General features: G+C 53.4%; 1 protein-coding gene across 16 annotated transcripts in view; it reads left to right on the top strand.

The window, feature by feature from the left end:
• NCOR2 (nuclear receptor corepressor 2) overlaps positions 1-15,089 on the top strand; it is a 257,821-nt gene that overhangs the window by 134,598 nt on the left and 108,134 nt on the right. For all 16 annotated transcript variants that reach the window (XM_049804508.1, XM_049804507.1, XM_049804498.1 and 13 more), the window contains 2 exons: positions 8,564-8,620; positions 14,677-14,729. In XM_049804508.1, the coding sequence (XP_049660465.1) occupies positions 8,564-8,620; positions 14,677-14,729 (110 nt within the window). The remainder of the gene's footprint in view (positions 1-8,563; positions 8,621-14,676; positions 14,730-15,089) is intronic.

Raw genomic sequence — 15,089 nt, 5'->3', positions numbered from 1 at the left:
CAGCCTGTTTGCAGGCTTTAATTTGCCCCTCTTGGATGCGTTACTGTATTAAGAGAATTTAGCTTTCTTCCACCTCGGGTCCCCGTAACCAGGGCAGATCATCTGTGTATAATTTTAGCCATGGCTTTATTCCGCTGGGCCGTTCGTGGGATTCCTTGCATCTGTCTTCCCTTGAAATTGATTGAGCATACCTGGGCTTGAAGACGTTTTTGTGCTTTAAATGGAAATTTCCAGGTCCCTTGCTAAGCATGGAGAGGAGGGCAGCATTGCTGTTGCTCTAAATTGCTCTCCGTGCCTTTCCTGGGATGCTTGGCTGGCTGAGCTATCCTTGTCAGCATGTCCTGGAGGAAGCTGCACCGCAGCAGCCCTGGCCATGCCACCAGCCCACCTTGACTTGGCTGAGTGAATTCTCCTCCGAAGTCCCCGTCAGCTACCGTGCACATGTGCATGGAGACTTGCTCATGACTTCTCTCCGACCATTGTGGCGACATGGAGCCTGCATGTACCCATCTCCAGCTCTCTGCAAGCCGTATCGGGGTGGTCGAAGGCTCTCCGCAGACCTGCTGTGCGTTGGAGCCAGGCAGGATTCCTGCTCGGAGACCAGCAGATAAAAAGCAGCCTCCGTCCTTGTGTCAGACCTGTCCCTGCAAACGAGCGCACATCCGCTTTCCTCTAAAACATTGAGCTCGTTTATTGGAGAGGGAGAGGTCGCGTCAGGACACGGCATGACTTCACCCTCCACCGCTGTGCCAGGGAGGGGACGCTGCGTGCTGCGACCCACCGCAGCGTGGCAAAGGCTGGGATGAATCCCCCCTCGTCACCCCTGCGTGCTCTGGGTGCTGATGGCTTGTGGCCGCGTGAGCCCATCCCTGCTTTGCTGTCAGCCCTCCAAAAAACTGGGTTTGATGCAGTGCAGGCAGTGGAAGCAGGCAGCAGCGTCTGTCTCGCTCTTGGGATTGAGTTGGTGGAAATCAATAAGATTAAATTTTAATTCGTTTTCTGTCTCGGTGCTTGTTCCTTCAAAAGGGCGCAGCTATCTATCTATAAATTCAGCATTATGCTGTAAAATTGGAATTCAAAGGATTGTTTTGAACTTTTTCCACCCCCTGCTGCTGTTGTGTCTGTGCGGAGCGTGTTCCCAGCTATCCGTTTACCCTCCTCAAATACCTTCATAAAGCATTAATGCCCCATCCATAAATAAGAGAATAAATAAATGAACGCTTTTAGCATTGCAAAGTATAATCTAGCCGTTAACTACTCAAAGGCACTGAGTGTGACTCAGATCCCACGGGGATTTTATGTCTGTATAACTGATTTTCTATGAACTCCTGATTTACATTAGAAAAGGAAGAATCAGGCCTGCATCGTCAGCACTGAGCTAGTGCAGTAAATAAAACCTTAGCAGTGAAACTGCTTTCGAGCATTAAATCTGCAAGGTTTTTTTTCCAAACTCTAGTTTATGTGGTAGTTGGGGTGGGGGCATTTTGGATTTGGCTGCTGAAAGGGCTGCATTCGTTTTGCTTTCGTTTGTGATAACAAATGGGGTTGCCTCATCTTGGCTCGGTGATGCATGATGGACTTTCGGGTAGCCTGGAGGACAAATGGGAAGGTCAGAGGTTAGATGCTGTTAACACTTGTGCATGCTAGCAAGACTTCCAAAAAGACAAAATTGAAACATTTAGCATGGAGTCATTGAGAATCCTTTCATTTTTTTCACAGATTTTAAGGAAATTTTTTTTGATGGTGGTGGGTTTTTTTGATGATCCTGATGTCTGATTTTTAATGTCTTCTTCAGGATCTGGAGTTCCCAGTAAGTGCATTGACTTAGAAGCTTTGTCCATGACTAACTCAGACCAGATAGTGCCGTGTCCTGCGTTTTCAGGTCCTGGAAGTAAGGATGAGAAGTGCAGAGAACCCAAATCTGTCAGAGGGAGGAGCATAGACCCAGCGGCATGGCTCCGGCTCCTTGGGTTGAGTGACCAGAGCTTTTCTGTAACTGCTCCAGTGCTGAGACTTTGATTTCTAAAAGTCTTCTGTGCAATGGCAACATTTTCAGCAGTTTTGCAATGGTGAAACGTTCAACAACAGTTTGCAATGTCAAAGCCTCGTTAGCACCTTGCTTTAAGCTTCATATGCCTTTGAACAGCAGCGTAACCTTGCAGACAGCAGAGTGTGATGATAGGTCTGTGTGCGAGTGGAAACCCAGCTAGTATGGGGGGTTCGCCCCTCGGCCGTGGATGGAGTACAAGCAAGCCAACCACAGAAACCAGCCAGCAATGACTAGCCAAAGCCGGAGATTGGCGAGCAACCGAAATGAGTTGGCCTGTCACTCTCTGCACAGGATAAGCAGGGACTGGTGTTAACACACGGCTCTAATGTGACCCGTGACCTCAATTTCTTACTATTTGTGATTTGTCATTCATGACCACCGCTGTACGCATCCTCTGGCCTGAGCCTCAGGGATGGTGCTCCATCACTGCTGGTGCGGTGGGGAGATGGCTCCAGCCAAGTGCAGGGAGGTGGGGAAGCGGGGAGCGTGCAGGGCACCCGCATCCCATGGGGACCCTTGGAGAGCATCAGCCCCTGGGCCAGGTGAGAGGAGCCTGGCACATACCACCAAGGCTGACTGACATCCCCTGATGCTCAGGGACGTTTGGGTTCAAGGAGAGCCTGGGGCAGGGCATGCATCCTTGGGCTTTGACAGTTGGCTTGGGAGCACTGGTGTGGTGGCCATTCCTGCTGGCTGCAAGAGCGTTGCTTTCCCTTCTTATGGTGCTAGGGCTCGTCCCACCTGCTTTGTGGGGAGGGCAGCAAATTGCTGGGGTGGTTTGGCTCTCGGAGAGAGGATGCTGAGGTTTAAAGGGGAAAAAATCTGTAGCCGTGGTCGTAGGAATGAAAACCTTTCCCTGTGAAACCAGTACTGCCAGGTCGTGGTTTGGTCCCAGCAGATCTTGGCACAGAGGTAGTGCCTTTACGTCCCCCCAGACTTTGCTTTCTGCTTTGCGTAGAAAGGTGTCTCGCCTGAGGGTTTCCATGATTTCTGCTGACTTCAGCCACACTTTTCCTGAATTTTGTTTTAAACAAAATCCAACTCCAGCCTGCCTCTTTGCCATGCCACTCCGGCAGCTCCGCCTGTCCCTGGAACGTCATGCTGCCAGGACAGGATTTTTTCCCAGCGCCACCCTGTGCGCAGCTCTCCTGCCTCTCAGAGGGCTTTGCTTTGCTTATCTCCATGCAGGACACGCCTGGTCCCAAATAGAAACCCTTCCATTCCCCAGCACTGCTGCCTACGGGCTGCTATAAATAACCCCGGGAGCACGGTTCAGCTGGAGCAGCTTTGTGCTGCATGGAGCCATGGCTGGAGTCAGTCCAAGAAAATGCCGCCTCCTAATTTCAGATCCGCTTTCTCAAAATAACTCCTGTGTTTCCTTCACTTCCATTTTTAAACTTTGCTTTAAGAAGAGCCCACGCGAAATCCCAGACTCTCCCTCCTCTGGTTTCGGATGCTCCGCTGCCTCGTGGGGTCGGCTCGTCATCCCCGCAGGAGCTCACATGGCTGGGAAGTTGCTCTCCTGCCCGCTTCCCCCTCCCAAGCCTATTTTAAGTTTCTTCAAGGGAAAAACAAGGGGCTGGAGTTTGCTTTGGAAGCCAAATGCTTTTTAGGCGAGAATGGAGATTTTCATAGTCTGCAGGGAGGTTTTTGTTGTTGGCGAAGATGTCTTTAGCTCCAGGCCTGTGGGAAGAGCGTGAGATGGGGTAAGAATGCACCCTCCCCAGCCGTGGTCTGCCTTCCTGTGCCCCTGCCCGCGGGGAGGGAGGTTTTTTGGGGGCAGGCGCTACTGCCTACCATGTCTGCAGGTCCCCTTTTGCATCCTCGGGCCCTGCAGTGACACAGATCAGTGTTTGTGTTCAGCTGCACTTCTTTTGACACGCCTTGATCCCTCCAAAAACGCATGTGGAGAACTAGAATGTGATGGGCTTCATCTCTTCATCTGAGTCGTGCTTAAACACACTGCCTCTGCCCTCGGAAGTACCCGTGGTTTGCTTGTGTCCACGCTGGTGCCAAACCCAGAGCTGCTCTACCGGAGCAAAGTGACTGATGGTAAATGGGAGCAAAATTCAGCCTCGGGGCTTCGGTCCCTCCGTGAACGCTGCTGCTCCCAGTGCTGTAGCAATATTTCAGCACTCTACCGAATCAGGAAAAGGGGTCATTAGCTGCTTGCTGTGGAGCTGCAGAGGGACTATAAACTGTGTGGGGATCTTCATGCATCTCACCAGAAGTAATAGCTAGATTTGCTTCCTAATACATTTCCTTCTGTTAAATAACAGGGATTGCAGGCGTGGGTGGGGTTATTCAGCAGATGTAGGATGAACCCTCTGGCTTCCTTCTGCAGGGTCAATCACTAGACGTACTCCTAACGAAATCAATATTGGAACCGAGTCCTAAGTGGCTGTGCCTTTGGAAAGGAAAGGATTTAACAGGGCTGCTGGTGGTCTTCAGCAAAGGTCCTGCGGCTGTGTGTGGGGGGGAGCTGGGGGCTGCACGTGCATGTGAATGGTTTGAGGTTTTTGCCTAAATTCCCCAGCCAGGCTTCTGGCTAGCTAGGTCCCCAGGCAGGAGCATGTCTCCCTGTGTCTGGCTGTCTTTCAGGATAAGCCCCAGCATGGTGGGAACCTTCTGCTGGGTGTAATATGTCCTTCCCAATTCTGCCACTAGCTCTCACCTCGGTCTGCGTGGCCTTTCAGACAGCTCATTACGGTTCTGCTATGATCTGATAAATGCAGCAAGGAGCATCAGCAATTACAGCGGATGTCAAGTGTTAATTGGGTGGCTTTCAAGATAGAGGCATTTCTTTGTGTACGTATAAAGATATGACGTGCTCAGAATAGCTTCCCCTCCTGATCTTTCGTTCTGGAGACGTGTGTATTACAGTTGGTTAATGCAAGACAAATTATGTCATTCTTCTTGATTCGCCACATGTTCTGCCTACGGTGATTTGCCTCTGGGTTGTCTCATTAAGTTGTCTAAACATGGCAAATGCAGCAGCTGAACATACTCGGCTTTTTCTCGAAGTTAATCGCATTGTACACATGGGCCTCCAGCATCATCAATTCCTAGCTGTGCCATCAGCCGCTGCCAGGGCATCTTTCACCAGCACTGATGCCCAGGAGAACGGGCCTTCGGTGGGACTGGCTGCCTCCAGCTGGGGCTGCAATCTTCTGCCCACAGTTACGCGGTCTGCAATTAATTGGTTTGCTGATTTTTGTCCCAGGTATGCATCACAAAAAATTCAGGTAAGCTGATGCTTCCCGCTCACCAGCAAGAAGTGGCGGGCAGGAGGGCAGTTGGCCAAATCACCCTCTTGGCAGCAGATGCAGAGTATTTTGTAGCAGCTTTAATGACCCCCCCTGAAAATCTTATCCCCCGGTTTTAATTGTTTAAGGCTTCTGAACATCACGGTGCTGATGTTCTCCAAGGTCAGCAGATTTTATAAGCTCATGGAGACCAAAATACTAAGTTCTGGCTGGGAGTTCTCCATCATGTGATGAATGTTCCAAGGGGCAAGTCCCCAGACTTGGCTTGTTCCTGTTAATGGAGTCAGGTCCACAGTGGGGGAAATGCTTTGAGGGGAGCCAGGCTGGGCTCTGCAGCTCTTGTGTTTCTCACCCGGGCTGCGTTTGCTGGGGTTTGATTTCCTCGTCATCAGCTGTAGCATCCTTGATGATGGCAGAGCTGGGTGCTGCCATTAGCTGGGACTCTCCATCTTCGTGAACCTGGTGGGAAATCCCCTTTCAGGGAAGGGATCTCGTGTGGAAGAGGCACGCACTCCGTAGCAGATGTGGTATTTTATGAGCAGGGTAGATAAGTGTCGGTTATCGTTCAGGCCACATGTTACAACCCGTTGATCTAAAGCTTTGTGAGTGCTGTGGTTTGTAGATAGGTCCCTGGTGCTGGGGATCACTTTGCTTCCTCCGTGGGTCAGGTGGGGACGGTCCCTTCTTTCTTGCCCTTATGTGTCAAGTAACCACGGAGGACACTTAATGTTGTACCTTGACATAAAGCCAGTTTTCCATGGAGGTTTGCTGGCCATGTATTCCCCTACAGCTGTTGCATTCTGAGCTGGTAGCGGGACAGTTTGCTGCATACAGATGAGAACATGAGGATTCATGGTGACAATCCCTGTCCTCGCTAGGGAGCATGTGGCACCCCCACATAGGCAGCAGTCTGCGTGGGAGAATAGTTGGGAGCAGTTTTTTGCAGTGCAGAAAATGTAATTGCCATGTGTAAACATGTGGCTTCTTTCCTTGGAGCCCGAGCCCCAAGCGAGGGCAGGCGCTTCCTTCTGTTGCAGCTGTTTCCCAGCATCTCCCAGACTTCATTCCAGGATGCACTTGCTCTCCAAAGACCCATCTCCATCACTGGGATGGCCGTGCTTTCCCTGTGATCCCTGCAAGCATCTCGCTGCCGGTCTGGCACCGGACAGAAGCGTGGCGTGCACCGAGCGGCATGCCGGTAATGCCGGGAGCAAGCCGCTGGGTGGCTGCCCCGTCTGCGCATCCCTGAGGGCTGCAGAGAGACCTGGGCATTGGGGTACCTCCCATGGTCCTTCTGGGATGAGGCAGGGACTTGGGAGAGGCCGGAGGGGCAGAGCGGCTTGCTGGGATGGACTCCAGCTGTGTTTTGGGCTCTGCCACAGCATCGCTAGCTGCTCCGCTTCTCCGTGTGTGTGTCCTTGCCTGTGAGGGTACACGCAGCGATCGTGACATCTGTGAACCCCAAGGTCTGCTGCGCAGGAGCGCTGCGGATGAACGAGCAGGGATGCATTAATTGCGGGGCTGCTGCGCACGTCGTGCATACGTGTGGGGAGGGTGCCAGAGCCCGCACGCTTTGTGGTTACGTCTCTCCTAGCATCCTTGAAGTCGCTTCTAAATTGCAAAAAAAGCTTCGTATCCTCCAGAGCGTGCAGTAAATAGAGGAGCTGGAAACGAGTCCTGGTTGCCCTGTTGCGGTGAGGCACCTGGCGTAGGTTTTGCAGCCGGGCTGGGGCTGTTTTGCCAGGGCCCTGAGTTTGGCTGCGGGCAGGGTGACTCATGCAGCTGCTCTCAGGGCCAGCTCTGCAAAAGTGCACACTGGCAGATCAGGCTGTGTGTGGGTTTGCAAAGCCCCAGCGAGGAACTTGCACCCCTAACAGCTGCACGGCGCTTCTGAGGACCGGCTGGCGGCGGGGGGGATAGGTGAAGTTTTTGGAAACCCACCGAAGGGGGTGGATGCGGGGGCGAGCTGGCAGCGTGGTATGCCAGCTTTTGGCGAGACATCCCCTGCGCTGAGACCCTGGGAAACTCATCCTGCCATGAGCCGGCGTGAAGGTGAGAGGTGCCCGCTGCTAGAGAGCAGCGTGAGCCAGACCCCCGGAGCTGAAATCCCTTCCCTGCCCTGGGGGGGTCTTCACCCAGGGTTTGCCAAGGCCCCGCTGGCTCTGCCGGGGAACGCACCCAGAGCCCAGCCTTCCCCAGCTCCCCAACCCTGGGGGTCAGCCCCCACCCTGCAGCTCTGGTGGGGCTCTAGTGCTTACTGGGTTAAAACGTTGAAAGTACTTCAAAAAGGGGTTTTCCTGTCCTCCCTGCCCCACTGCTCCCCTCATGGGGAAGCTCAGCTCTGCCCACTGCTTCTTCAGCCCTGTTTTAGGCAGCTGTGGATTTTCTCTCCCCATTACCCCAAAATAGCTAAAACTACCTATTTTACTGGACAAACACCTCTGAAAATCCATCTCCTTGCCCCCCTTGCTGCCAGGTATTTGGCTTTGTCAGTTCAGCCCTGTGGCTCATCGGCAGCATGCAGTGATCTGGATTTATCGGACTGTCAGTAACTCCCGCTGAAAAGCCTGGCTTTGCGAGGAAGTGCTGTTTACTGAAAATGTCATCTTTTATTTAGACTCCTGCTGCAGCCAACCCATGTCTTTTTTTTCAGGCCTGTTTAATTAGTAACCACCACACAGCCCCTGACACATGTTCCTGGGTGGTTTTTTTTCCTCTAATAAGCACTAGGTAGCTTGGCCGGGGGCGGGAGGGGCAGAAAAGGGCTCCTCTGCGGCAGGGAGGGGAGGGAAGCGAGAGCAAGATGAGGAGCCAAGGGCAGCTCAAATCTAACAATCACATGCTCGTGAAGTGATGAATCCCAGAAAGGGCATCTCTGCGTGCCTGCCGGCTCGCCCGCCCTCCTCCTCCTCCTCACACAGCGGCCGTGCAGAGGTAACGGGTGCGATCCCCCCGCCTGGCACCCTGAGAGGGGTCAGGGATTTGGATTGCTTCCCAGGCAGAGCTCGGATGCATTAAAGTCATGATAGCTCGAGTGCCGGAGCCCTTTGCCCGTGGGGCTTTCCTGCAGGTCCAGAGGCTAAGCTGAACTTTTCCACCCGCTTTCAGGCAGGGGAGGGATTTGTGGCAGCCCTGCAGAGGTGTGGGAAGGGGTTTTAGCACAGGGGGAGAGCTGGAGCAGAGGGCTGTGACTGTAACCAGGGGCAGAAATAACTTGTCTTCTCCCTCTTCCCTTTCCTCCCTGCAGAAGAAGGCAGAGGCTGCCCACCGGATCCTGGAAGGACTGGGTCCCCAGGTGGAGCTGGTGAGTGTTACCTCTCGCTGTGGGGAGCGGGAGCTGGGCCAGGTTCGGAGAGGTCCCTGGGCGGCGAGCACGGCACCCTGTGTGTGTGTCTAAGCTGTCAGAAGGAAGTGTGCTGCTGGCCCGGACCTCTCGCTGGCACAGCACCAAGGCAGGAAGCGAAGTGACTGAGATGAGTACTAAAACGCAGGCAGACACACACACAGAGCCCTCTTTGGAGACCCTTAACCCTTAGGCTCCTTCCTCACATGCTGCAGCGGAGCTGGGTGGTGGAAGGGGCTCCGGCATGGTCTGCCCCTGCTCGGGATGCTGATGGCTTCATCTGGTGATGGCAGCCACGGTGCCAGGGCTGTGGGGCTGCTGCCTGGCCAGCCAGCCTCGTGGTGCTGTGTGGGAGGGATGGGTGCTGGGACAGCTCTTCTCTGTCCCACCCCGCTGCAAACGGAGGAGGGTGTTGGAGGGTGCTCTGTAAGCACAGCCTGGTTGCAGCTGCAACGACCTGCAGGTATCGGGACTCGCACACATCCTATTTCTGTCTTCCTTGTGCACAGAGAAGCTGAGAAAAACAACTTACAATAAATGACTAATTTTGGGCTGCCCTCTTATCCGGCAAAAATCCAGCTGTAAGTGAAGCAATTGATTGCTGGAGGGATGGCTGAAAACGACTCCTGAGGGGCTGAGTCCTGGAGAAGGGTGCTGGGAAAGGGTGCGTCTGCAGCGATGCTGCTGGAGGGAGCAGAGGGGAACGGACGTGGTCTGACGGAGCATCTCTTGCTTTGCGCGGGGTGCGGGGTGCAACGGAGCGAGCCATTCCTGCGAGGTGGGAGCAGGCAGCTCACAGTCTTCGAGAGCTGTAATTTGGACATGCCTTGCGGAGGTGGCACTAATCGCTATCTTCCCCGGATGCATAAGGGAGAGATCACAAGGGAATTAGTGCTCACTGCTACGTGTCAAAGCCCGCTTCCGTGTTTGGGGAGGTAGCACTCATTATTTTTCCTTTGAGTCACCAGGGTCAAACCCTTTGCTCTCTTTCTGCTCTGAAGATAGGCAGTGCCTGGGGTTGGTGCTTCCTCATCCCAATGATGTTGCATTTCCTTTCCTTCCTTCTGCTCCCCCCCTGCTTTTTTTTTTTCCTCCTTTTTTTATTTTTTTTATTTTTTTTTTTAGTTTGTTGATGCTTTGTCCCTGGGTGCTAACACTGCACAGGGGGGAGCTGTAGCAGAACCCAGTGCAAAACTTACCTCTGTCACCCTGTCTTACTTCTCAGAGGGCAGGGGAAGCCTCTGCTAAGAAAACCCTGCAAAACCCCGGTTGGGCTCTGTGTGCGTCTTGCAGACTGTCTCATCTGTCTGCCCAGAGACAGACGCTTCCTATGGCCCAGCCCCCATGCCGTGTCGGACAAACCAGCACCCAGGACCTGCCAACAGCCTCTGAGAGATGAGATGAATAGTCAGATCTTCTGAGTTGGAAAGGAAGCAGCTCCAGGAAGGAGAGCAGCTTTGCATGCTCTGCCCGATGTGCATGCCTGCTCCACCGTGTCGCACACGATGTGCACCAGCCCTGGAGCTGCCGCAAGCCAGAGGTCTCCTGCAGGGAGGTTGGGGCAGCCTGGTGCTAATCCTGTGCAAAACCACGGCAAGGAGCAGTGGTGGCTGCCACCCAAATGCAGGGTCTTGGGTTGCTATCGGCTCCACTCAGGCTGCTGATGTCTTGCTTTTGGTCGTTCAGAGAGCTCTGGTTATTGCATTTGCAACAGCGATGGTGACGGATGCGCATCGGCTCGGTAGCGGGGCAGCTTGCCAGGGGCTGATGGTGCGAGGCAAGAGGTCACGGTGGAAGTGGGTTAGTCATGGCAGAGAGAGGCCGGAGGTTACGGCAGCGTTGTCAGATGGTGGCCACGAGCAGGATGAGGGGGTACGAGGTCTTGGGTGCTGCTGGTAGAACAGAGCTGGAGGCTGTGTCCCCAGCTTGTGCTGGCGTTAACAGGCGGAGGGGCCCTGGTGAGGGTCTGCCTTTTGTCCTGCTGGCGGCAGGTTGCTCCGAGGGGTTTGTGTGCGAGCAAAGAAAGAAATCTTACCGCCTGAGCACGTCAATGGGCTGGTTGAGGCTGCCTGTAGCGTTAGCTGGAAGGAGGGGTTTTGAGGGTGATCCAGTATAGCATAAATAGCGATTTACCCAGAAGTTTTGCGTCTGTGTCATGTGTTTCCCATCGAGTTGGAAGCTGCTGGGAGATGGCCCAGCACTGGTAGGAAACTCTTTAATTCCTGACTTCAGTCTTTTAAACAGCTCCCTCAGAGCTTTTGGGTTTACAAGCTCTTCACTGAAACTGGTATCCTTGGGTTGTACATCTCAAGGAAGCAGCAAGTGTTTGTTGCTGGTTCCTGGCTTCTCACTGCTTTGACCTTACAAGGTCTGGCCCTGCATTTTTTGTCTTAGAGGTGTCATTCATGTTTCATCCTCTTTGGAGGATCATCGTTTTTGTGCTCCTGGGGTTTTAAACATGCAGAATTGTCCTCATATCCCTTTGCCCATTTCTCCTTGCTGGTGCCTCTCCATCCTATTTGCTGGGGGTTTGGGTGGCCCTGCACCTTTTCCCTGGCCTTCATGTCAGCCCCAGCTGACGCAGAACACGCCGGTGTGCCACGCGGCCACGGCTGCTGCCCTCTGCTTGGCTGGGGCTCGTCTCACTGTACCTGCAGTGGAAATCACCCCCTGCCAAGGGATCCCCAGGAAGCAGGGATCCAGTTGAGATCCCAGGAAGCCAGTGCTCCCCTCTAGGTCAGGAGGAGGTTGTGACTCGGTAAACCAGGACTTTGCTCATTTAATCCCCGCGACATAGCGGTACCATTTTGAAAATGACCCCATGTTTTCCCCAGGGAGGAATGTCATTGAGATGCGTAGTCTGAATGCTGCAGTGGCCAGAAAGCAATTGAGACCTTTCATTCTGTTTTATTTTTAAAAAGCTTTCAGTAAATCCAAGGTTTTTCCAGTAATAGCTTTGCATTGCAATTATGTTTTTCTTAAATGTCATCCCCTAGAGAAATGCATTACATGTCCCTTACCCTGGAGAAACACTGTGAATGTTTTGAACATGTCACCTTATCCATCTGACCTGTCAGCTTTACTTTTGCTTACTCATTGAGAAAGTTGTAATGCTGTGCAGGTTGTGGACAGCTCTGAGGGAAGATGCTGTTTCTCAGTCCCTGCCCTGTTGAGAATAAAGTTTCTGTAACTTTAGTCTGTGAGGTTATGGTCTCTATCGGATAGGCAGAACTTGTCTCCTGGGCTTGCTCCACTGCATGAATGAGTTACAATGCTGAGGCTGTTGTGCAGACAGAAATCTTTTGAGATGCTGCTGTCATGTGGATCTTGGTTTTGGGTCCCAGAGTTTCTTATTTCTGAACGTTTGGGTGTTTCTTTTAAAGTGATGTGGTCCAGTGCTTGTCTGTTAACACTTAGGTTTGCTAACTAAGAATTTAAATGGCTGTTTATATCATATATAAGTAGTCGCAGAAAAGAATCAGCGGCCTTTGGTGAGATGAGTGGCATCAGGGCATCCGTGATGTCCATGTGCACACGAGCATCTCCTAACTCAGGTGCAAACCAAAACGTTTAGTCCACCGCCTTCTCCCAGGAAGAAGGTCTCTGTGGCTTACCACAGGCCAGCTCCTTTGCTTTGATTTTTATGAGCACAGAGGGAAGAGAGGCACTTTTATTTATCCGTACTTCCAGTTCCTGCAGTCCTCTTCCAAGAGGCAGTTGCTGGTCGAGGCCGCCCAGCAGTTCCAGCAGTTCCTCCAGTTGAGCCTTTCCAGGGTGACTGTGGACGTGATGCTCCAGAGCCACGGCTTGATTTCTTCTCTCCATGGTGCAGACCTGCCTCTCTCGAGCTACGTGATGAGACGGATGTCTGTGTTCCTCTGAGCTTTCCAAGCGTGAAGTGCGCAGCCAGCTCTGAGCCTGGAGTCAGACCAGCAGATCTAAGAGGATTCATAATAGATGTACCCCTGGGGAAGGGACACCACTGAGAAGAAGTCATCTTCTGGGGGACCTGCTTGTCCCTCTCATCTACCCTGGCTCTGTCAGCACGAGGTGGCTGGGTGTCTCCTTGCAGGTGTCTCCTGGCAGACTTGCAGCCTGCCATCCCCTTGCAGCGTAGCAGATGCCCAAACGCTGCTGGCAGCCCCACAGTCCTCCTGGGACGTGGCGGTTCATCTTGCCCCGTCGGTCTGCCTGGGCTCCTCTGCATCCCTCTTCCACATGGGGGTTATGTGTGCTTTCCCAGCGAAGAGGTACATGTCCAAGGGCAGCCAGAAAAAGAAGCTGATGACCTACTGATGCCAAGATGTAGCAGTGATGGGCTGCAGAGAGTAGGGAGAGCAGTCTCCTTTCTGTGCAGATCAATGTGACTGTCCCGGTGTGTGGCAGGGGAGAAGTGAGGCAGTATCTGTTTTTTACAGAGCAGTAGAGACAGGCTGGCTGTGTGGAAAAACAAGCTGCTTTGCCAAGCACCTGTGGTGGGGAGATACTGTGGAGGAGGTGAGAATAACACCTTCTTTAAACTGGAGGAGAAAGGGACCCACCTGTGTTTGCAGGTCCTGTCCTCTCCAGTGCTGCTCACCTGGTTGAGCAGATGTTCAGCAGATGTTTTGCTCTTTTCCTATGTTTAATCTGAGTTGAGGCTGAGAGGACGCAGAGTGTAGCCTCAGCCATATGACCGCAGTAGGAAGGTGAGCTGGTTTGTATGTAGCCATGGCCAGGATGCTGCCTTCAACCAGCACCTGGCCATCACACATCCCCCTGCCTGTGTTTGGCCACAGATTTTAGATTGCTCACAGCTGATTCAGTGAAAGTTTGTGGATGAACTGCTTGAAAACTTGGGTGATGTTTCTGTGGTTGGACAGGAGTTGTGCTCGTTAGGCGCCCAGTTGCAGATGATGGTTGGCCCATGGCAAGCTTTTGATTAGCACAGTCTTGGACATGTTCACACCAGCTTCGCCGATGACTAGAAGAGCATTGAAGGGCTTAATCCTGAGCACCCTGTCAGCCTTCTTACATGGACACAACTGGTGGCAGCTCCTGGAGCACCGCGTGAGCTGTTAATCACAATGGGTGGGATCAAGCATGATCTCTGTGGCATCTCTGCCTGCCAGAGGTGGGACCCTGTTTTGTGGCAGGTTCCCCGAGGGTATATCACCCTGCGGATGGGAAGGGAGAGGTAACGAGGGCAGTGACTGGCTGAAGGTGGCCAGGGATGGATCCAGCTCTCCTGACTCGCTGTGGAGGGCCCCGACACATCTCCACTGAGGGTGCAGGGAGCAGAGTAGCTCCATGGTGGGTGCTCCCATCTGGTGCTGAAGACAGCCATGGTCACTGTGCTCTCCAGAGGGCAACCCTGGGCAAAACGCTTGTCCTGCCGGAGCCCAGTGCCCCTCCTGAGGGATGGACAAGAGCATCGCCCTACACATGGGTGCTGGGGGACTGCAGCGACGTGCCCGGGGGCCAACCTGCCCCTGGTGTTGCTGGAAACGATGGGGGCGAAGACTTGTCCTGCCTGCAGTTGCCTGCGCTTGGCTCCCTGGGAGAGCTCGGGCAGGCTTTTGCCGTGTAGACATAACAATTTGCAGCACACAGACTGTCTCTTCCCGCTCCCCAAGCCCCCCTTTCCCCTCGCCTCCCCCGTGTCATATGTTCCAAAGCGCACTGCGTTTTTCAGTCAGTGAATAACAACCACGTACTCCGCCGTGCCGTGTTTATGTGGATTACGTCGCAAATTGCTTGTTCTGAGCCAGCTCGCTCGAGCGCTGCCTGCCCTCCCACGGGCTGAGCCGGGATGCACCGTGACTCGAGCGGCGCCGCCGGGAGCCAGCAGTCTCCAGTACGGCTGGGGAGTGGGGCTGGGGGAGACAGGCGGACTGGGGGGTGCGGGGACGGGCGCCTGGGCTGGCACAGCTCAGGGAGATGGGAACCTGCACCGAGGCGGCAGCGCTTCTGACGGGCTTAAGTTTCTAAATGTCAGACCATACCATTTATGCCTTCATTTTTCTTATTTATTTCAGCCATTATACAACCAGCCTTCAGACACCAGGCAATACCATGAAAACATTAAAATGTAAGTATGTGGCAATAAAGGCTATTTTAAATGTCAGGTTGGGCATTAGGCTGGAGCGGGAGGGATGCTAGCTCGCTCCCAGACCCTGATTAAAGCTGCCAAGGAATTGCGAGCATCCTTTCAGAGGTCGTGTTTCGCTGCTGTGGGTGCTGAAGCACAAACCAGCTCTAGGAGCAGCTCCAGGAGCCCAGCAATTGGGAGCCATAGATTCAGAGGGATGCTGAAGGTGCTGTTTTGATTTTCTTGGGAGGGTGGATGTGGGTCCTGGCCCGTCTCTTGGCGTTTTCCCAGAGAGCACTCGCCTTGGATGCTTTCTTCTGTGTTTCACGCATACTGAAGTATGAAATCAGCTGCCAGCCC

The sequence above is a fragment of the Accipiter gentilis genome, chromosome 7 (assembly GCF_929443795.1).
Source record: "Accipiter gentilis chromosome 7, bAccGen1.1, whole genome shotgun sequence".
NCBI classification, from domain to species: domain Eukaryota; kingdom Metazoa; phylum Chordata; class Aves; order Accipitriformes; family Accipitridae; genus Astur; species Astur gentilis.
This window is presented reverse-complemented; position numbering and strand designations above follow the sequence as displayed.